The following is a 23,000-nucleotide window of genomic DNA, read 5'->3' as shown; positions in this document are numbered from 1 at the left end:
CTGCTGCAGTCCCAGGTGTGCGCTCCTGCTGGAGGAGGCTGCAAATGCCTTTTCCCAGAGTATTACTACTGCGGGGAACGGGAAGAGAAAGGTGTGGAGGAGCAATGGGGCCATAAACCCAGCTTTCTATTTTGCTGGTCGCTTAGGCTGCTTTAAGGAAGGACTTCCCTAACTTCAGGGATAAAAACTGCTTGTCAGTCATTGCTCAGTTACCAAGTAATGTAACTGTCGGTGAAATAAACAGAGTTTTAACAACTTAGGGTTTCAAGTTGCTATACTCCATTCTCTCCCTTTTTATGATTTATTCTGAGGAGGCTGAAAACCAAACATCTTAAAAATTATTTTTTTCTTTTCCATCCTAGTAACTGTCTGGTAAGTTTTAATTTAGGCAAAGCAAAGCAAACACTATCGTATCTGTCATTAGCTGCAATTCTTTTACATTTCAAGTCTGATAATAAAATACAGAGGTGTGCTACTCATTTCCACCAATGACTTAAGATTTATGAAATTACAGTAACAGATAAATAGGGATACAACTCACTAATTTAAAAAATATAGTTATGTCGTTGTTTTCAAATGTCAGAATTAAATAACAGAAATTTTTGTTTTCTTGTCAATGTATCCTAATTTATGACAAGCAACAGCTTTGAGACTTTTTTGTTTTATCCTGTCTCTAACTCTTTAATTGGCCTAACCCATCAGTCACTTTCAATTCACTCTCCACAGCTGGCACGGAAGCAGCTGGAGCCAGCACTTTGAGGAATAATGCCAGACTTTTTCCCCTGCATGTTTGACCATAAGCATTCTTCCCTCTGCTGTTGCAGCCCCCCTTTCCCACCAACAGAGTCCTGCTCACTGCTTCCTTGTCTTATATCCCTGCCCTGCCCTATTCGGCAAAGGCCTCAACTTTCAGTTAACTCCACCTCAAGTTTTAGTAAACACTGAAGCTCCGCTGTGCGGGCCAGGCTGCCTGCACATTGCATCTTCCCCAGTTTTTCTGTGAACATCTGGCATGCTCATTTTACACTCTGCACAGTGAAGCAAAAGTGTTAGATGAGTTATCTATGCAATGCAGATACATCTAGCATTTCACAGTTATTGCTTAAACTGTGGTTAAGCTGCTATTGGGCAAATATCCTTAAATACAGTAACTTACACTGACACCAATTAAAACCAGAGAGGATTTAATGCTGCAATTTTCCCCAGATTTTTTTTTACTTACACAGTATCATAATGCTGCTTCTACTTTCTCACCAGTCACAGTATGTGTGTCTTTTGAAGGATGCCATTATGCACACGCTAATTTCTTTCCATTAGCACAAAACACCCTTCACTTCTCTCTCTACAGCTGCTCTTTGCCAAAGAGTAGATTTTCATCCCTGTGCTTTTGTTGCCTAAACCCCCAGCTGACCTATGACCTCTCAGCCAAAAGACCCCCTGCTTAGGTTGCACTTTCTTTTCTTAGGTCAGATAGGAAAGAACTCAACCATGTATTAAAACAGGAGCTTGTTAAGACCAGCTTCATGGCTCGCTCAGTTTCCCACTGCTGCTCCAAGGGCTTTACGAAGCAACAGCTTCCACCCCAAGGAGAAGAAGCCTCCCACACCCCCTTGGCCCCCCAGCCAGCACAGAACCAGGGGAAACATTTTTCTCTTCTGAATTCGCTACCAATTAACTTCTCAGTTTGGAATTTGCAGTGAGGACAGTAAGTGTTTCATTGCATTAATTCTTCTGAAAACTTTTTATATAAAATATTGAAGTCAGTGTCCTCAATAAAATTTATCTTTGTTTCCTTCAGAACAAACATGAGGAATAGAGTGGCAAAAAGGAATTAGAGTATATAGGTTTGTTTTCTTCTTATAAGCAGCTAATCCAGAGAGGGTAAAAGTTTAATTTTCTCCATGTAAATAGTATGTTTGTTTAGTGCTCTCAAGTATATTTCCAAATAAATAAGTGGAACAATACTGCTGTTTACATCTGGATTTTCAAACCACCCTGCACCAATGTGAGTTAACAACAGATCACAAACTCTCTCAGACTAAGTAGAGGCTGGGGGAAAACGACTGTTTTTGCTTGGTGACATGCCTTTAGACCAGAAAGTGCTTACAGCATAATAGACCATAAATCATTATATGTAAAATAAAAACATTGTGTCACTCGTGCAGGCAGAAGCAAGCGACTGATGTCATCACTCATCTTTTTACCAATATGCTATTAGACCTAACACTGTATTTCCAAGTAAGATCGTTTCCTTGACATTATGTACTGATATTTCTTTTAACTGAAAATCACTGTAGAACATGCCTTTAAAGAAAAAAATGAAAGAAAAAACAAGCATTGCTACTCACAAATAATGTAGATTATGATTCCACAAACAGTAGAGAAGCGTCTTAAGTCGCAAGAGTTTTAATGAAGTAAAAAATTATTTGATTACAAAGTTTAGACTACTCTGAAGTGTGATTTTATTCATAGTTTCAAATAGAACAAAGATGGAAATCCTTCAGCTCCACAATGTATGTAAGTTATCTGGTTATCCTGCAGCTGAAATCTTACAAAGGCTGCTGACTATCACCCACTTTGCACAAGCAAAGCCTTCTCCTACTGTTGAAATATTCCTGTTTCACAAACAGCACTGTTAATAATAGCACTGAAGGCTCAACAGGTGATGGAAATATTTTCCTGTATTTGAATGAGATGTAATTACAACTTTGCTAAAACAAACCACACTCTGTTTATAATGGAAGTTAAAGCAGTCCCAAATCACTGTCCTTAATCCTCTGAGACCCTGAAGAGAACATACCAGCTCCCAGATGTTTAACAGGATGTCATTCCAAATGTGTGCAGTCACATACATACATACATGAAACAAAGCAAGGCTTGTACTGACTTAACAGATTCACTAAGAATTTCCTGCTCAGATTTGCTAGGAAAACCATGATTTACCAGTTTTAGACACCTCACAGGCTTGCAGTGTATACTGACTTTTTTTTGGACCACCTTTTCCTGAAGATGTATTAAACCACAACTCTTCCGGAGCAACCTATGAATTGCTTCTTTCACTGCCAGTTTGTTTCTTTTCTGGATCAAGATAACTGCCTTCAAATAAAAATCGGTTTTTCATTCCTTCTTTAAGCATTCTTTGCCGGATCCTTTGCTGGGCCAAGTTGAACCTGCAGTAAAACCTAAGGGAGGGGATAAAAGGAAACACAATTCCCTGCTTTATATGAGTGGAAGGATCAAACCGGAGTCATTCAGGCAGCTGAAAAGTTGCAACCACATTGCTAGTAAAATTAAGCATGCTGCCTTTGGAATTAGGACATAAGGATGGGGTATGAAAAGGAAAAAATAATTAAGAAAAATGGAAATAAGTGGGGGAGTTGATAGCTTAGAATTCAAGAAACAATATGAGGTATTTTAAATATATATATATATAAACATAAACATTCAAACAGAGTGAAATGTTTTCCTTTAAAGAAGATAAGTATTTTGGGGAGAAGGAAGAGGATGCTTTGCTAGGCAGTTTTTTTAATGTGGTTTCAAAACCAACACGAAACACTGTTTCTGAAAACTGAAACACAGGGATCATGTTGTACCATCTAGTCAACATAGGCCTGTCAAAATTGAAGAAGAATTTTACATACCAGTATCCTAACATTGTGCAAATATAGCTACCGACTGCAACATCACAAGATCTTTTAACTCTACCTGAAAGAAAAACAAAAAATCTTCAGAAAAGTTACAGAAAACAACTTGTATGGCTCCCCATGATTAATAACACATAACAGCAAGTACAAGTTTTTTTCTTGCAAATGAATATATAAAACCCAAAAGGAGTAAGTACTTACTAGTTGCTAAAAAATGTCCAAGACCCATAACTAAAGCCCCCAAGGAGCCATAGAGCACTGATTCTCGTGCACATGGGGTATTTTTAACATCGAGAAATCCAAATAGTTTAAAGGACTGTAAGACAAAACAAAACAAAAAACCTCATAAATCTAAAGAATCGCTTCCGTAGAAGTCTATGATGCCAACTCAGCTGTAAAACTTGTTATCTTAATAGTCAAGCATAACTAGTTGAGAACTTACTGTGTCCAGGGTTATAAATGACCAAAAGTGAACAGGTACAGATATATCAGGGATGTTTCTGGAAGAGTTAACTATTAATTTATATAATATAGTTTTGCACAAAACTGTTGATCCATCCTTTCCACTGAATATTACAAATTAACTAATTTCTTACCTTTACATTCACCAAAAAAAGAAGAGAGAAGACCCTGAAGAAACCAGGATTTTTGTTACACCGCAACAAAGAAGGAAGGCTACAATCAAGTATGCAGTTAGTCATGACATGTAAGTTTAGTACCTGAAGCAAGCAAATGTGCTTAAAAAAAGTTAACTTACTGGAGAATGAGCATGTAGTAGAGAACCTAATACTGAATAAAAATATTTATAAACCTAACTAATTTATGACCTAAGCCTATGTCTAGGCAGGGGCTGGGCACATGGGTCAGGGTCAAGGCAGCTGCCCCTCAGTAACCCCTGAACATTTTTTGGCTGCCAGTCCTTTGGTCAGGGATGGTGTAAGAACACGTTTCAGTCTCTTGTGCTTAAACCATTAGAGCATGAAGAATCATGTGTGCAAGTGTAGCAAAATTCATCAAAGGCGATTGTTTTATTTTGTTGTGAAGGTATTCCACTTGGTCAAAGTAAATTTTGAAGGAGTACTACAGTGCTCAACTGCTTGCGGAGAGCTGACAACTCTGAGAGGAGTCATTGTGTCACTGTGGTAATGGGGATGGCAAGCATGGAAATCCCCAGCGTTAGTTTTATCCATGTTCCCTAGGGACAGCCATCAGCTGTCCCTGTGAACAAGCGAGACAGAAAGGATGTGGTCTATGTTGGTCGAACCTCCTAATGATTTCAAGTGCTCTCATATGGAAGAAGTCACTTGATATGTTGCTGTTGTTGGCTAAGAAGGTATCCCTGCTACATCCATGCAGCGTGATGCATCCTTTTAAAATAGCGTCTCACCTGTTGCCAGGCTGGGCATCATTTGTTATCTCTGACCACTGCTGACCACCGGCCTCACGAACCCTCCGGCCTCACCACGGTGCTTCGCCCGCCAAGACGAAGTCCCGCGGAGGGACCCGGGGGAACACGGCCCAAACCCAAACCCCGCCCGCCCGCCTGGCCTGGCGGAGCCCCAGTTCTGCCGTGGGCTTCCGTGAATTGTTCCCCAGCTATTTCCTCGGGCGCTGGAACAGCGGCGCGGGGCGGTGGAGGCACGGTCACTGCTGCTCTGCAATGACCTCACGTGTCCCCAGCGCGGGGCTGCCGCGGGCAGCTCCTCCTCATCCTCATCCTCCGCCTCTTCCTCATGATCATCCTCATTCTCCTCCTGGGCCCTCGCCGCCCCCCCCCGCCCTCCATTACCTTCTCCGGCTCAGAGTCGCCCTCGCCCGCCATGCCGCGGCAGCGCCTTCCCACCCGCACCAGCGAGCCGGGGCTGCGCCCGAGTACAGAGCGGCGCCGAGGGGAGGCCGCTCTGCCCGCCCCATCTCTATGGCGCCCGCGGAAGGGGCGGGGATGGGCGCGCCGCCGCCATTTTAGGTCCCGGCGCCGAGCGAGATTCCAGCGCGAATCCTTTGTTCGGCGAAATGGGTCACGGCGCGGGGGGCGCGCGCGCGGGCACGCGGCCGTGGGGGCGGGGCGCCGGCGCTCGCCCCGCCCCGCCCCCCGCCTCGCGCTGCCCGCCCCCTCCCCGCCGCGGGCGCGCGCCCGGGCCGGGCGGGGCTGAGGGCGGTGCTGGGAATCCGTATGGATCCCGGGAATCCGCGCGGATCTCGGCGGGAACGCGCGGCCCAGCCCCGCTCCGGCATGCCGGGCGCCATAGGGGCCCTGTCGCGGTTGGGGTGAGCCCAGCTGTCGAAAGCTAAAAGAGAAACGACGGGGCTGGGAAGTGCAAACGCGCTCAGTGGGTAGCGCCTAGTGGGAGAAGGAGGTTACGGGATCCTTCGCGCAGCGTGGCCAGCCTGACGAATGCGGGGATGTGTATCCCGAGAGCTGATTGCCAGGGGCAGCATGCCAGGGTGCTGGAATGGGCCGAGGAAAATATGACTGGTGCAGCTGGGAGAAAAGTCCTCGGGTGGCAGCGGGAATTAGGAGGTGGAGGAAGAATTGATTCGGAAGTGCTCTGGAAAATGGCCTCCTGTGAGGCGGCCGTGCGGAGCGGCATCGGACGCAACCCCTGCGCGTTCAGCCTGATTTAGCGGGGTCAGCCTGTGCTAAATCACTTGAACATGCTGGAAATTGCCCCTGAGGTGTGTAACTGTACCTGCAGTAAGGATGAGAAAAGGTAAATAGTGCTAAGTGACTTAGGACAGAGGTACAGTTCTCCAGGATACTGTAAAAATACATTTTGCTGCAAGAAGACTTGGCTCTAAGTAGCAAATTACAGGGCGGGTTCAATTTAGGACCTTTTCTATCTTAGCAATGAAGTATAACAAGGATGAGAGATGTGTAATACTGCTCTTTGATCTAAAAAACAGTGTGTCCTGACTTATGAGGCATGAGATATCTTCAGATCTTGTTAAATATTATTATGTGTTTGGGGTTTTTTTAATCCTGTGCTAAATAAAATGGTCTTTTTCACACACTGAAATTTATGTCCATTTGGATTTTCAATTACTACTTTTTGTCTTTCCTGTGTTTGTGGGATTTTGGAAACAATGTACTTTCACATAACCAATTTTCATGTTTCACCAGCTGAAAAGTGCTACTGCACATTTGCATGAGCTATTTTAAATCTCTTTAAATTGAGATTAGAAACAAATCTCAATCTTTCCCAACAGTCCCAATCTATCACTGTTTTGTCATCTTCATAGACGTTGCAGGCAGAGCTCTGAATTCATGGAACACTCCGAGTCAACATTTGCTATCCATTTTAAAAAGATCAGTAGGAGTCACTCGAATTGAGTAGTTTGGCCTTTTTTAAATCAATGTATATTATGTATGTAGACATGCAAACATAGGACATTTGCTATATGATAGGAAAACCAAATAACTGACATAATCTGTCCTTGGAAAAGCTTGTAATGTCCAGTTTTATTTTAGTTGGTTTAAAAATTCAGCAGTGACAAATACTGAGGAATGTAGCAAGAAATCCCAAGAGAATGCTGACATGTCTGAGATTAACAAGGGCACGGTGAAAAAAGAGACACTGCTTTTGCTGCTAATGAGGTGGCCTGGCCTGCAGCAGATCATACTTTGAAGGAAAAGAAGGGAAGGTTCTTTTTTGCTTTGAAAGAATTAAGATGGTGGAGAGCAAAGTACACAAATAGAGCCTCTTCTGTCTAGTAGTCAAGAGTAGGCTAAGGAGAAGTACATGGTTTTCCCTATGTATCATTTATCCTTTTCCCAAATACCCAGATCACACAAATTACACTGCAATAAACATTCAAAATTTTTCCCCTCTCTTTGGTACGTGATCATTACTCTGCTTTTTGCATCTCACAGCTCTGCTTCTTGTCCTTCAGAAGCTGCTCCAAAATGAATCACTGTTGCCCTTCGTGGAGCTAGAAGTACACAGGGCTGCTTGTCAGTGCTTCAGATGAGTGAAGATGCTGGAGCTGGAGCCTGCTTAGCTTAAGGAAGAGGGACACTTGGGATGGCCTGAAGCATGCAGCCATCTTCCCTCATGTCCCTTAGGCACCTGAGATGCCAGGGTGTGCAGAGGGCACGGGGTGGTGTCCTCCAGCACTTGAGGAGGACAGGGCTCTTGAAGTGTGGGCCTTGTACTTCTGTTGCTTTTACCCTCGTGTGCTCTGAAGGCTCTGGGACTAGGGTCTTCTTTATCACATCCTGGGCTCAAATAAAAATGAGGGTGGCTACTTCTGGCTCACTGAAATGCAGGTTTTAGCCTGTAAGTTGATCAGGGAGGTTGAGGCTCCGTGGGCATGTGGTACTTTGTAAGGGTGATCACACAGGGAATGTGAGAGCTGCTGGAATATGCCCTCTGCCTTGCCAACTGGAATATCCCCACTGGTTTTGTGACTTGCTGGAAGAGCTGGACCAACTTTTATTTAAACCCTTGGTTCACCTGGCCCAGCAGAGGCACATCCCAGAGCATCTTCCACTGTCTTCTGCCAGTGTGCATACAGGGAAGGTGGTACAGCAAAAGCCCCTGTGTGCATGCCTGTCTCCATTAGCAGGGACACTGTGCTTTTTCTGGAAGCCAGGCTTCTTGTATGTGCAAGTTTGGAGCTGCTGCCTTGAATTTCTGACCCTAAAGAACACAACTGAGATATCTAAACATTCTTGTTTCCTTAATGACATTGACTGGAGCTGGAGACCCTTGGCAGACCTGCCTATGCATGGTCAGTTCTATCCATCATGGTGTGCTGATTGCCACTTGCTCAGCTGTTTGAACTTTTCCTATATTTATGCAGTTCTTATTTTTATTAGCACTGATCAATAAGGTGTAGCATCCTTAGCTGTATGCCTCTCCAGCCCAAAACTGACAGCTGGTCAATGGTTTGGATTGGTCTTTGACAGCATCTTTGTTCTCTCACCCTTCACCTCTGTGTTTAAAGGTTAGGCCAGGCAAACTCTTGTCAGTCCAGGAGCAGGACAGAGGCCAGCATGTACAGGATATGAAGCAGCAGACAGAGAGTGCTTGCATCCCAACAGCAGACAGGAACCTGGCTCACTGACTTCTTCAGTACATATTCCTTCATCAGCAGACTTCACTGAGGGGTCTGATCCCTACGTACATGGGTCTTGTCACTTCTGACACAATTTTGGGCTGTACTCCCTAGAAGGAGGAAACCATCACACAAGGGTGGAATTTCCTACCTTTAGCACCTCTTGGCTATGTAAATATTCCTATACTGTAGGGTGCTTATGTAGCCTTGTGGAAAAGCAACTGCCTGCAAAAGCTGTGACAGCCTATCCTAAGAAATAGAAATACATTTATTAGAGGGTGACAACCCCTTTAGGTTGATGGCCACCATGGACAGATAACTAAGCCTCCTGGTGAATTCAGCATCTCCCAAGGGCTGCATGCTTTGCCCAGGGCATTTGCAAAGGCTCTGCTGGTCTGTCCATAACAGTTGTTACTGGCAAGCAGAGGCTGCTCTGCCTGTTCATATCCATAGACACCAGCTTAAACTCTTCTAAGGTGGGCTGCTGACACCAGAGGTGGCCCAGGCCTTCCTCCTCTTTGCTGTGCAGTCCTGCCTTCTCTGTGTCACCAGCTGTGCCACCTGATGCAGCTGAAAGTTAGTCTTACACAAAAACTGCTTCCTGGCTGTGATGTGGGAGCAAACAGGCTGCTTTTTTGAGAGCAGTGCTGATTTACATCAAGTGACTCAAGAAGTTGCTCTGTTGAAGGTGTTTGGAAGGGAGCAGGCCATTGGGTTCCTGGGCTAGTAGCTGAATCACACCTTAAGGCAAATTTTGGAGATGTCCAGCAGGGCTTTGTCTTCATAGTCACCCTGAAGCTACTTAAATAGCAGTAAAGCTTTGGTAACTATGTGCCATTTTGTGCCATTTGCTTGTGATAACCATGTGCCATTTTGTAAGCCATGAAATCAAGAGGTACTCAGAATTGCCAGAAGTCATGAAGAGGATGATGTCCTCTGTTGCCTTGAGGGTGTTTGTCCTTCCAGAGAAGAACATTATGTTACTGAATGCAAGTGTGTAGGAATAATGTGATCTGGGGTTACGTATTTCTGAGCTGCACTTGCAGCCCAGAAAGCCAACTGCATCCTGGACTGCATCAAAAAGGAGTGGCCAGTGGGTTGAATTCTAATCTACTCTGCTCTCTTGATACCCCAACTGCAGTGCTGCATCCAGCTCTAGGGTCCTCAGCACAGGAGAGGCATGGATCTGTTGGAGTGAGCCTAAAGGAGAGCCACAAAGATGCTCAGAGGGCTGGAGCATCTCTATGGAGACACCCTGTGGGAGCTGGGGTTTTTCAGCCTGAAGAAAAGCCTCTGGGCAGGTCTTATAACAGCCTTGCAGAAGAGCTGGAGGGGAACCTTCTGGCAGGACCTGTTGTGATAGGACCAGGAGCGATGACTTTAGACTGAATGAGGGTAGATTTAGACTGGATATTAGGAAATTATTCCCTGTGAGAGTGGTGAGGCACTGGAACAAGTTGCCCAGAGAGGTGGTGGATGCCTCATCCCTGAAAACATTCAAGGTCACACTGCATGGGGCTCTGAGGAGCCTGATCTAATTGAAGATGCTCCTGCTTGTTGCAAGGGGATTGGATTAGATGATCTTTAGTAATCCTTCCAGCCCAAGGTACTCTATGATTCTGTGAGACTGTGATGCTTTTTTGGGGGTAAATTGTTATTAGGATGGCTGCAGAGATACTGTGCTGTAGGTTATGTCAGAGTAACCCTTGAGGGGTCGGGGCAGGCACAAGGAGTGTGTGCAGGCTGCTTGTTGCCAAGGCAGTCAGCAACCACATTTGTGCCATTGAATTTTAAAAAAAACCTTTTTTCCCCCTAAGCATTAATATTAATGCAAATTAACTTTCAACTGCATGACAGTTTTATTCTGGGTTAGCTTTGCTGATTGTTTCTGTAGGTTGACTTTGCCTAACTTATTCCTAACTGCTGGTACAAACGATCTTTTCATCTGCAACACATAAGAGATTTTAATTCAATGTACTCCTCTGAAAGCCAAGGAAATAAGGGCAGGCTTCTAATAGCTTTATTTTTTTCTGCCAGATCTTTTAATCTCTTTATGTTATTTAGGCACTTGATTCAAAAAAGAAGAGGGTTTTATATTGAAAAAGGCAGCTTATATAAAACATAAGGGTTATAATTGCAGCTATACTGTTGGATGTAGAGCTAGATTTAAAATTTCCTGACTCACTAGTATAAATTGGACCAAAGAATGCTTCTGACTAAAAATAGAGCAGTTTTCCTTAAATAATAATTTTTTTCATATAATGTAAATTACTTTGTCTATAAAGCAATGTCTTAAATATATTACTGGCAAATACTAACAGACACTTAAGTTTTCTTGTATGTCACTGTAATCCACTTCTAGCATATGATGGTACTATATTTCTGCATGTTTGGTCTTTTTTTCTTAATCTGCAATTCTGTAAGTTGCAGAACTTGTTTGTTTTTTTTTTTTATATAAACCGCTTCTGACATAAATTTGAATGGTGACTTCATAACCACAGGATCACAGGCACAAGGGAAGGGACTCCATTCTTGCCTCAGAGCTACCTTCCTGTGGCCCTGTTTCATTCCTAACATGTTCATCTAACTTTACTTCAAAACTTCCCCTTCCATTTCACATCTTCATTTTTCAAAACACAGTGGCTGCCCTGAGGTTTCCATCACGCAGAGAGAGGAGGGTGGTTATTATGAACTCCGTGCCTCATGTTCCACGTCTGTCATGTGGATGTGTCAGGCTTAATCTTTATTAATTCCTGAGGGAAAACTGAAGACTAGAGCTAATAAGGTATTTGTATGGTAATTGTTTCTTTTGGGACGTGGTTTCTGAGAATTCATAACAAACTGGTAAGAGTTGCATGAGTATGAAATTTATTTAGAAATAAGCTGTTTAAATAGCAAAACAAAATTAGAAAATTCATAGGGGAAAAAAATATATTGAAGCTTATTAAATGCTCAGGCACCCTCTCAGACATAAGAATTCCCTCAGCACAAGTCACTGGAAGCTGTAAGGGTATTCTGAGGAGCTATTGTGGTGTGCTTCTTCTGTCCTTACACTTTTCCCTATACATCCAATACTAGATAAATTAAATTTTTGCATGACTCACTGGTGCTCTTGCATTTCTGCCAAGATTAGGCTAAAGCCCAGAGAAGGGAAAGTGATACAACACAGACAGTGACATCACTGAAGGGTAGGAGAGGAAAGAGATGGTGTGCCAGGAGCCACTTTGGTGATGTGTTTTGCATGCAGTGTGCCGTTCAAGTGGGTGTGTAATTAGCAGCATACAGGGAGAGAGGAGTCACATTCAGGGAGCAGAGCATATCAAAGTAGACACTCAAACCAGACAACTGGAGAGGATGTTCAGAAGCCATGCCATGTATCAAAAAATTATGAGGTATCAGGTAGATCTTGTTACATCTTGTTGAGGTTTTTTTTCCTTTTGTTTTTGTTTTTTAGTGGGTGAGGGAGGGCAAGGAGTTTGTTAGTTTTATTTTAGATTTGTAATCAACTTTAAAGTGTATTTCACTGGTTTATCCCCACCCCACATTGTCTGGTGACATGACTCCCTGCCTCATGTAAGGTGTTTTGTTCCACTGGAAGTTACAGTATATTCCTGAGACAGCTGCCATCCAGAATACATGGAGAGATTCAGAGAAGTCAGTGTGTGTTGTTTCATCATGCTACAAAGGCTGGTTTCAGTCTGCTAGGGCAGGATCTCCTACACAAAATAACACACCTTTGGCAAGGGGTAAAGGAAAAAAAGTGCACGTGGCTTCAGAAGGATCTCACAAGAAACAGACAGTCTGCAAGGATGAGATTTGAGAGTTCAAAGTCAAACACAACATATTATTTCCAAACAGTTGTTGCAGATTTGCAGGCACCTTAGGTGTCCTGCTGTGGTGTCCAGATTCCCTGGCAAGAATTCAAGGTTTTTCTTGTTCGTGACAGGAATGACTTCGTGTCTTGCACACTGAGAGTGTTAATTTAGCATATAAATATTTCTCTACCTGGTGTGGTTTCTGCTGCTTTCTGAGAAACAGCAGAGATTAAAAATACCTCATATCTTGTTGCTTGGTGTTTTCAGATCCAATATTTTGCTCTTTTCCTGATGCCTCACTGTGACCTGGCTGAAGGCTGAGTCAGTCTGTTGGTGGCTGGCTACCGAGGGCTACAACCTTCTGTCACATTTTGATTTTGGAGGATCCTGGTTTCCTGCCTAAAGTATCGAGTGCAGGGCTGAAGTCATTAACTCTAGAGAGCACCTGATGCAAGACAGCCATCAGAATTTGGTGGGACAGGGACAGTGTATGCAGTGCAGAAGCTGAGCTCTGAGGTTTTGGGAAGTAGTGGGACAACTGGAGCTCTTTGAGTTTCTGGGGAAGCTGCTCCCAGATGGACATGGGGGGTGTGCATGCACTCTCTGCACTCAGCTGTTGCCATCCCCCTCCATGTGCCAGGCGGTGCTGCTGGGGAAGCCTTCCGGAGTCTCCCTAGGGTAGGGCCTGGTGCTGTGCCCTCACCAGTGAGACAACTACCTCCTCCCTAAATTGAGCTTCAGACCTCCTGAGCACGGGCATCTGTTCAGGGGCCATTGAATTATGCACAAGGGTTTTTTCCTATATACTGGTGCGTTTATTTTCCCATACATTTTCCCATGCTGATAGTTCTATTTTCCCAGCATGTAGGACTTGTGTCTTCTCAGTACCTCTGCAGGAACATGAGCAGAAGCTAAATACGTGCTTAATTGCCTCACTTACAAACTGTTTAGAATTCTCAGATAATTGATGTCTGATAGATTGGTTTTTGTCTGCTCAAGCTAAATTAGGCTAACAGCAGCCAGAGGTGGCTGGTGAGTTGTTCTTCCAGTCCTGGGAAAATCTCTGCTGGCAGAATATTCAACAACAGCCATCACCAAATCCCGTGCTTCAGAAAGGGGCCACTTCTCAGGTGAGGAAGAGAAAGGAGGGCTTATTGTGATGAATGGTCCTTCAGAGCACTAACATGGGCTTCTGACAGTATAATTCTGAATAATGGTGTTGCTTCCTCCTGATTCTCATCTCATTCTTGTGCTTGGGAGCAGTAAGTGCATTCCCCTAGTTTATGGTTTCCTTTTTACATTTGTTTGCCTTTAAACTCATCACTCAAGCTGATCATTGCAATACAGCACTTTGTCTTAAATCCCCCATCTTTTTCAAATGCTCGTTGTGAATACTAAAAAACTAATGTTGTACAAAGTTCTGGATTTTTTTCCCAACTTAACTACAAGCAAGTCTCAGATTTTGAACATGTTAGAGATCTCTCTAAAATCTTGTCTATAACTGACATAATTATCTGCTCAGACAAGTTGTGGCAAAGGGCAATCACTAAGAAGAATCTCAGGCGTTATGCTCTTATTTTTAAGTTAAATCATGGAATGATCCCCAAACCCTCACCATTTCATTTATTAGGTCTTTCTCAAAAAAAAAATAAGAAAGAAATGAAGAGCTGCTGTGCAGTCAGAGGAGTAGAATTTAAGCACTTGTTTTTATTTAAGCCTCAGAAACCATCAGCTCCTTAGTAACTAGGGGTGTGTCTGCTAAGAACAATCTGTCACCTGTCACAGGGCTTTTAAGTGACTGATTTCACATCCAGAGCTAAGACAGATAATTGACAAAATCATGCAGACTTCAGCTGAGGAAAGTGCTAATTTTTTTTTAGTATTATGCACAAAAGGCTGCTTTTTCAGTTAATTTCATATTCTTAGACAATTTCAAACTGTAGTTACAAAGAATGTCATGTGAATTGATTGTAGCTTATTTGTAAAGCTCTGTCAGATACAAGTAGTCCAAAGTCTGCAGATTTATGTAAGTTGGTTACGTTGGTTAGACATAATTTTTTCATAATTAAACCAGCTAAGTTTCTGAAAAGTTTCCAGAATCCATTTTAACACCTGTTCACTGATATTTTAGCAAAACACTAACCTCCCAAAGTCTTAAAGCCTACTGATAATTTCAAATTTATTAAGTTTCTTAGTATAATTCTTGGGGAAAAAACAATTTGTAGAGAATCTTGAAAATGGCTCTGTAGGCAACAGCCACAGATGGAAAATTTGATAAAGGTTAGAGAGGTCAGAGGTGAAGTTGGTGGCTTCTGCACTGAAGGGTTTGAAGGAACCTTCTCAGCAAGGAAACTTCCTCCTGCTCCTACAAGATTAATACCTTTGTCTCTCTGCCCCAGTTACTGACCAAGGAACTGGGGAAAAATTCTGCTAGCTCCTGGAAGTGAAATTCTCACATACATATTGCCCTCAGACGGAGAAATCAAATGCATGAGTCAGTTAAAAAAAAAACAAAAACCCAAAACCTGTGCTGTTTTAACACTGATCAGGATACACAGATTTCATATATGTCATTTGCTGGACTCCCCTGCAGTATTAATAATGCCTCTGTGTTGCCTTAGCTAACCTCAGGAGCCCTGTTCCCCTTGAGAACAGAACGCCCGAGGATCTGGCGTAGCTCAGGCGTGGCCGCAGGGCTATTGCCAGCAAGCATAGGTGATTGTCAGCTCTAGTGAGATTCAGCTCAGGATTTCAGCTTGCTTGCTTGGCAGGGTTAGCCCAGGGTGAGAGGCATAGCGGACAAGAGAGAGGAGAAGAGTCGACGGAGGTTCCGCAGAGATGTCTTTATTGATGCGAAGGGTCCAGTCTGCACTCGTTCCAACAAGTGGGCTAAAATGTGCCCCTTTTATAGGGTTTAGGAGCATTGAGATTTGGACCAATGGCAAAGGGTTGAAGTCCTAACCTATAGGGTTACAGGGATATGCTCTAGGGTGGGGGTTAGGAAGTCAGGAAGTAAAATGCTGATTCAAATCCTCCAAGGAGCCTTGCTTGTGTCCATAGGGACTGCTACACTGCAGCAGTTCTGGGTGTGTATCTGCCAGCCCTGGTCTCTTTCCCAGTGCTGAGGATGCTGAGTCTCAGTGCTGGGGCACAGCAGTGGCAGGACAGCACGGGAGCTGCAGGAACTCCTTGGTTTGCAAGACAAGGCTACAGAGGAAATGTTCAGTGACACTATCAGAAGGCCTCTCTGTTGTGATTTGAGATAGAGTTCCGTTATCACTGTGTGATCAAATTGCATTTGTCAGATTCTCAGATAACAATTTGCACAGGGCTGTTGGGTGATTTTCCCATACTTTGTGTGCTGCTGTGGGAAAGGGACACTGGGAACCAACTTTGAAACTTACTCCACTCCTGTCACAAGTGTGAGTCAAGCAAGTTCTAGACTGGTTTGAAAGTTGATGTGTTTAGCTGAAAAAAAGGGACCAGTTGAACAATCTGGGAGTCAGATGTGAGCACTCATCCCCTGATCTGAGAGTTTGGCTGTCTCAGGGCAGCCTGAGGCTTTGAGAGCAGAGGGAGGGTTGGACTGGCATCCCTGAGTTGGCAGGGTTGCTGTCTCTGCTGGGGTGGGTGAGTCACCCAGGGTACTGAGCTGAACTGACTGTGGGCTGCTGTTCTCCACCTTTTATCACACTGCTGCCCAAGGCTGTTTTGCTAGAACAGAAAAGGAGTTAACACTGACAACACAATTCTCTAAATAACATTGTAAAATAGAATAAAGATTTTGAAAACAAACCTATCCTTTACTCACTGGGTTCTTACAAGGCAGACAGTCTTTCTTCTACAGTTTCCTTTGTTATAAATGATCAAATCTGTAGCCAGTTTATCAAAAAAATTGACAAAGATTTATTAAGTCAATTAACAAAAAATAGCATTTTAGGAAAAAGCAAAAATCAACCACAGCCAAGACAGCATCTGCCCTGGACACAGATGCTGGGTGCCCTTGGGTTCCCACTGACAGAGTGACAGCGTTCCCCCGAAGGTACACCCCGAGTGCTCACAGGAGCCAGTTTATATACAGTTTGTTTTGCCTGAGGCAGAGATGACCACATATTTCTTTGTGTCTCTTTACATGTAAAGTTGATCTATACATGTGTAGAAGCAGACAAAGACAAAGACAAAGACAAATGTCTGAGTACCCAGGCAGAAGATATATATTTCCTGAGTGGGTAGACTTAATCCTTTCCAGGTGCAGCTTTCCTTGTGAGCTTCTTCAAGACATTCCATTCCGGGAAGGTCCAGATGATATCTTCTCATGCATGGTGCTTCAGGAGAACCCCTTCTGATAGCTCCAGCTAGTCTCATTCAGGCTGTCCGGGAAGGGGTTACCATATGCATAACTCTGTCCTCAGTCAGGGAGGCTGCAGGCCTTATTCATACGGTAGCTGGCTTGATGTTATCTTTAGTGTTGTCCGGGAACTGGTTAGAATGTGAATAGAATGCAGTCCCCGCCGGAGCAGTCACCAGCATAGGGTTTGATTTCTCCTAATATTTTATATATACTTATTTCTAACTTTACAGCATGAATTAATCTACCATATATATAACACCTTGAATCCCTCTCTTCTGTCCAGGCTCTTGCCTTGTCTTCTGAACAGCAGCTTATCTTCTGACCAAGCTTCCTCCTTAGCCTGAGTCGGATACAGAACCTGGCTCCTCTGGTTGCTTTGTGGGCCCTATGGGACCCATCTCCTGACTCTGTTCTGGCCCCAACCACTTAGGCAGCACCATGGCTCTGTGCTTTTCCTAGAAGCTCCTGAGTGCTAAGCCATGGCTGGACCAGCTGGAGCACAAAGCCAAGCACTTTGCAAACTCATCAGGAAAACTACTGAGCTGTTCTGTCAGGGAATACTGCCTGCCTGGGTGAGAGGTGTTCAGAGGAGGTGGAGTGCTTTGAGATAAATTGCTCATCCAGGAAGAAAGGCAGTAGGCTGGAAAGCTGATTCCCTCACATCAGCCTCTACCCTCTCTGGCAAGGCTCCAAGGAACATCTGAGCCTTTTCTGACATGAGCTGGGAGGAAGGTTCTGAAGCAAACCTGGGTAAGGCTACGTGATGGCGAGCTTACTCAATCCTGAAAACTCCATCCATGCCAAACAAGCTCCTTTCAGGTATGAGTGTTTTGTCACTCCCATGACAGATTTAAATCAGGTGGGAAAGCACCTTATGTACTAAATCAAGAGGCACCCAATGCCAGTGTGTATGTAACTGAATCATGCCCTGCCTGTCCAGCAGCCTGAGTCCAAAGAGCCCAAGCAAAGCTCCCCTCTCTGTACATTTAATCACTACCTTATATATATATATATATATATATATATATCACATAATGCATTATTCTTTTGCTGTCCTCTTCCATGAGTGACCCTTATGTTCTTTTATACACTTTATTGATCAGCTAAACTTACATGTAAAAGCAGATCTTTGGCAAATCATGTTCATGCTGTGTGTCTTCAACGCTGCGGTTACTGGCATTTGTGAGCTGCACACTTCTCCCATAAAACACCAGATCTGTTTTCTGTGGGGCATTGTTCCTCCTTTGGTGGATTACAGACCATCAAGTTCTGCTTCTAAATTAAGAGGTATCTAATTGCTTGTTAGTTGTACTGTAAAGTTCTTTATGACTTCAGTAATTAGTATTTATACTCCTCAGGCCTGCGTAGATGCACATTAACACTGCATAAGGAGATGAAACACTCCACAACAGAGTATGCATTTCTCCCAGGATTTCTAGTTTTATATCTTCAAGTTTTGTAGAGCCTTGCTGAGGGAGTCTCCCCATAAATTGGGTCATGGGTAACCTGGTGTAGTAATTTTGAGTGGATTTTGCAGCAGAGATGCAGAAAAATACTCACAGGAAGATACCAGGATCATGTAGCTCTCACTGCACTGATGAACTTTTCAACTACAAACACTTGTTTTTTAGTGTTTGTAGTTGAAAACTTTTTCAGCTATGATCAACTGTCATTTGTAGGACTTAAAAAAAAAGTTTGATGTCTGATTTGGCTGCCTTCAGCATTTCTGTGTTATTGACAACATTTTTGTAAAATGTTGGATCAACTTCTAGAAACATCAAAATTCACGCTAGAAATTAATTCCACCCTACTGGCATCTGCTTCCAGATATCCTTTGTGATTGCCTGATCATTATTCAAGGCTGTTTTCTGCTGAAGGTATTACCTGCAGGTGCAAGCACTGCACTGAGCTGAAGAGGCACAGGGCTCTACACATCTGTCCTGCCTCCTTCCAAGGGAGATGTGAGTCACTGCTGTGGTGGGCACAGCTGAACTTCACACCACCGGTCCCGATCATCGACCACAGGCCTCCACCACACTGCCTAACCCGGGCTGTGGAGTTTCTCTTGTTAGGTTAAATACCTCTTTATACTTTCATGGACTCCTTCCAAATGAAACTCAATTGAGTAATTAATAATATGGAGGGAGAGTTAAGCTTTTTAAGTTCTGCATGCTTTTGTGCCAATTATTCCATCAAAGACTGGCTCGCTTTGTTGCTACAGAGCTTCTCAGCGAGCCATGACCTTGGTTTATTAAATAATACATGTATTTCTGAGAGCAAGTTATGTAAGAGTAGGCCTATCCAACAAGTCTGATGTTTGACCACTCAGTGTATGAAAGCAAACACTGAATAAAGAGTGCCCTGCTCAGTACCTGGGTAAGAGGGACAGGCAGACTCACAGTGGCTGCACTTGTCTCTAAGCCACCATTGCTGCCTTTACTATTTGCACTCAAGGTGCTGCAGCACAGTCTCCCTCAGCCTCTTGGATATCTCACCACATGCTCAACACATGGCTGGTGCATCTGCTGGCTTAATGCTGGCCTGGACTTTGCAGGGTAAATAATCAATTTCTGCTCCCAGAGATGGCACCAGCGCTGCCTCTTGTGCGGGTGTGAGCTGTACCCACCAGTAAGGAGCTGAGGGGATCTGAAGTTTCTGCTCCTTCCTTCTCCATCTCCTCCTCCTCCTCCTCCCCTGGCTGGGGTTTGAGGCTGCACAGGCTGTCAGTGGCACAGGGCAGGTGGTGCAGGCTGTCCTGGGGTACCTGCAACTTCTCCAAAACTGCTTTCACACCACAGGCAGGGCAAGACAATGATGAGTCTCTGTGCTCCTGTTAGAGCAAAGCAAATCTGTTAGCTTTAAATCTCAGAAGTAATTTTCATATCATTTCTGCAGCAGCCAGTTTCCATGGAAACCAAGAAACGACTGGCAGCATGCATAGGAAAGAAGACAGCTGACCTGATTGTCCTTCCCTGGCCCCTGTGGATGGGCTTCCCTCAGCCTGCACATGCACATCCTTTGCTCATTGCTGTGAGATGGACAAGCCCAGACTCAAAGGCTTCAGCTCATTCCACTGGCAGCAGCCTGAGTGCAGTGCCTCTCCTGGCCGCTGCACATCCTCCTCATCCCACCCCATCCTGCCTCTCGGGGCAGCTTGTCCTGCACCCAGGGGAGAAGGGCAGAGGGAGGAAGGGTCTGTAGATGTTTTCACCTCCCTTGCCACTTCTGTATCATCCCAGCAGGCCTCAGCAATGATGGAAGGACTTGTGGTTAGCTTTGAATGTGCATGTGTCCCTTTCTTTTTGACCCCCCAACCCACTTGTTTCACATACTTTGTTCACTTATTCCACTGCTTCTAGAATACTCCTATAGGTCAACATGTTGAAGATGTATATTTATAATAAAGCCCTATATGCATTGCATTAAATTTACAAATGTTCTTGGAATTCTTCCTAACTACTACCAGAAATATCTGCTCTCCAGGTGAAGGTCGTGTTCCCTGTGGTTCCCTTGTTCCATAAGAAGACAGAAACCTATGGCACAGTCTTCAAGAACTGGCAGTTTTGTCTGTGTGTTTGGGCAGAGAGAGAGCACGTGTCTGACCTGGGCTCAGCTGCAGCTTTTGGTTGCATTTCTTCAAACTGCATTCTCAGTAAACCTCCCCAGATGATAAGGAAGAAGTATAGATCAGCTCATGACACAGTCAGGGAAGAGTGTCATGACCAATAGGATTACCTGGTCTGCAGGTGAAAAGCAAATCCTCAGAGACCAGTTAGGAAGCTGAACATCTGCAGGGGGCAGACTGAGGGAGAAAAAGTTGATTCTCAGGAGCTGACTGCTCTGGAAGTGCTGTACAAATAGGTCATGCCACAGCCAGGACCAGGAAGATATGCAGTCAAGCTCTGAACAGATTCCACTTTGTACTTAGTTTAATTCTGCAGTATTAGTTTATTATCAATAAATAATGACATACCTGTTTATTTAGTAGAAAAGCCCTTTTTTCTTTCTCATTTGGAGACACCAATATTAGCACCAATAATCACAGCAATATTAGCACCAATCAATACACCTTGGAAGCTCAGTGCCAGCTGGAGAGGTGCTGGAGGCTGCCTGCCTGCCTGTCTGAAGGATGCATTGCAGGTTCCCATGCCATGCTCCTCCCTACTCTCCAGAAGCATGGGCTGAGCATGGCATCCCTGGGTACATGCCAAGGTGTGGCATTTCACTGGGGGAGCATTTGTGCAAGGAGCCACGGGCAGAGGCACTGCTCTAGGCCATGGAGTCTGTCCTTCCTTTAAACCTCTTAAAATGCACAGAAGCCACGAGGCTCCTGGAAGGGCAAAGCAGCTTAAAGAAAGCAATTGCAGAGATGAGAGCATCCACAAAAGCTGGGCACTCCCTGAGGTGTTTCTCTGCCCTCGACTCCAGAGTGCTGGAGGGAAGAGCAAGCCCGGACAGCCTCCACAGGGCTTCTACTAAACTTTCCAAGTCTCTCTGGCATAAAAAATAATTGACCTTTACAGTTGCATTTGAGCCAGCTACACTGCCATCAGCTCTTGCTAGTCCTCACTGCTCAGTTCATGTTTGCTTAATGGCATGTGAATTAATTTGTTGGAAGCTGGCACTTTGCTGCAAGGCTAGTTAGTGACACTAACACTGGACTTGTGCATGAAATTCAAGATGCAGAGCATCTTTTTGCGGTAAAACAAAACAAAACAAACCAAGACCAAAACAAAACAAAACAAAACAAAGGAGGTAAATGCCAATGCTTTTGGAAATCTTCACTTTTAGGATGCTATGACTGAGTAATAAATGAGCTGAAGTACAGAAGAAAAATAAACCCAATTCCAGCTATTTAAAGGCTCAGCAATTACTTCCAGGCAAAAAACAAGCAGCTATTGTGTGCTGGCACTGGGAGGGCTGGGGAAAGGCAGCGTTTCCCACAGGCAAATTAGGAATGGGAAAACCAGGACAAAACCCGCAAGCCTCTGCAGCCTGAGTAGGGAGCACAAGACATTTTCTGTTCAACATGATTTGTGTTGTCATTAGGTGGGTTTATTAGGGCTTTATACTTACTCTGGGAGGAAAGCCCTGGCTCTGCTTGAGCTAACAGTAATGACCATTCTGACTTGGGAAACATGAGGGAGCATTTGCCACGTCACTCAGGCACTCACTGGGAACTGAGGGTCTCCTCTGCCCCCATCCCTTCCTGGTGAGGGAGTTTGGACACATTTCTCTGGAGCCTGATAAAAACCTGTCTGTGCCCTGTTTGGCCAGGGGGTGTCTGATTCACATCACTTGTGTCCCTGTAAAGGAGGACCCATGCTGACCATCAGCCACACTGGGAACAGAGCAGAACCCCACAAGGGGTGCATTTGAAAACCCCCACACTTCTGTCCCACAGCTGCCTGGGGCAGCAGACAGGGCTGGCATCATGGATGTGGGACAGGCTGCTCTCATCCACAACGGCTTGTACCCCTTCCTAACTCTCCTCCCAAGCTGTCGTGAGCCCTAGCAGGAACAGTTCAGCAACACAGTCCCAGCTTCCAGAAGTTCTGTGTCTGGGTGCCTTGTTTCAGGCCATGTAAAGGTGAATTGGGATAGAGAGATAAAAACAGCTCCCTAAAAAGAAATCATGAGTTGGAGCCCAACAACAGCTCCTGCAGGGCACACATGAAGCCCCTCCTTCACCTTCACTTCATTCAGGAGGCACCAACAGTGATTTCTCTCCTTCCACACAAACACATGGTCTGCAAGCAGCACAGCAGGTAACCAGCAGGTGCAGCAGGCTTGCTGCTTTGAGGATTCCAGGACCAACAACTTTCAAAAGACCAGGAGAACTGCTGACCACCCATCTAAAACCTGCAGAAGGAGCAGTCTTCCCTTAGTTCTCTGTGTTCCAGGCTGCTGCTCAGAGATGGATGGGGTGGAGAGCCACTCTGGTATGAGCAATGTTCCTCTCTATGGAGACCCAGACACAGCCTCTGTCATGCCCAAAGGATCAGTGAAGGATCTTGCATTTCTTTAGGGCTAGATTCTGGTTTAGTTCTAATTTTAATGGACCAGATCATGTGAAGAATACAGGATCCCTACTCTAGCCCAGCAGGAATGGGAGCTGTCAGTGCAGCACAG

At 44.5% G+C, this 23,000-nt stretch overlaps 1 protein-coding gene across 1 annotated transcript; it reads right to left on the bottom strand.

Annotated features, from left to right (window-relative positions):
- Nucleotides 1–1,726: 1,726 nt before the first annotated feature.
- LOC115901628 (cytochrome c oxidase assembly protein COX20, mitochondrial) lies at nt 1,727–5,627 on the bottom strand. The gene is made up of 4 exons (XM_030944402.1): nt 5,434–5,627; nt 3,846–3,960; nt 3,642–3,705; nt 1,727–3,182 (listed from the first exon to the last, which is right to left on the bottom strand). Exons 1-4 carry the CDS (start codon nt 5,464–5,466, stop codon nt 3,041–3,043), a joined length of 354 nt encoding a protein of 117 aa, XP_030800262.1. The 5' UTR covers nt 5,467–5,627; the 3' UTR covers nt 1,727–3,040.
- Between the last annotated feature and the right edge of the window lie 17,373 nt (nt 5,628–23,000).

The sequence above is a fragment of the Camarhynchus parvulus genome, chromosome 3, assembly GCF_901933205.1.
Source record: "Camarhynchus parvulus chromosome 3, STF_HiC, whole genome shotgun sequence".
Classification (NCBI taxonomy): Eukaryota; Metazoa; Chordata; class Aves; order Passeriformes; family Thraupidae; genus Camarhynchus; species Camarhynchus parvulus.
Note: the sequence above shows the minus strand (reverse complement) of the source record. Positions and strands in the feature narration are given on the sequence as shown.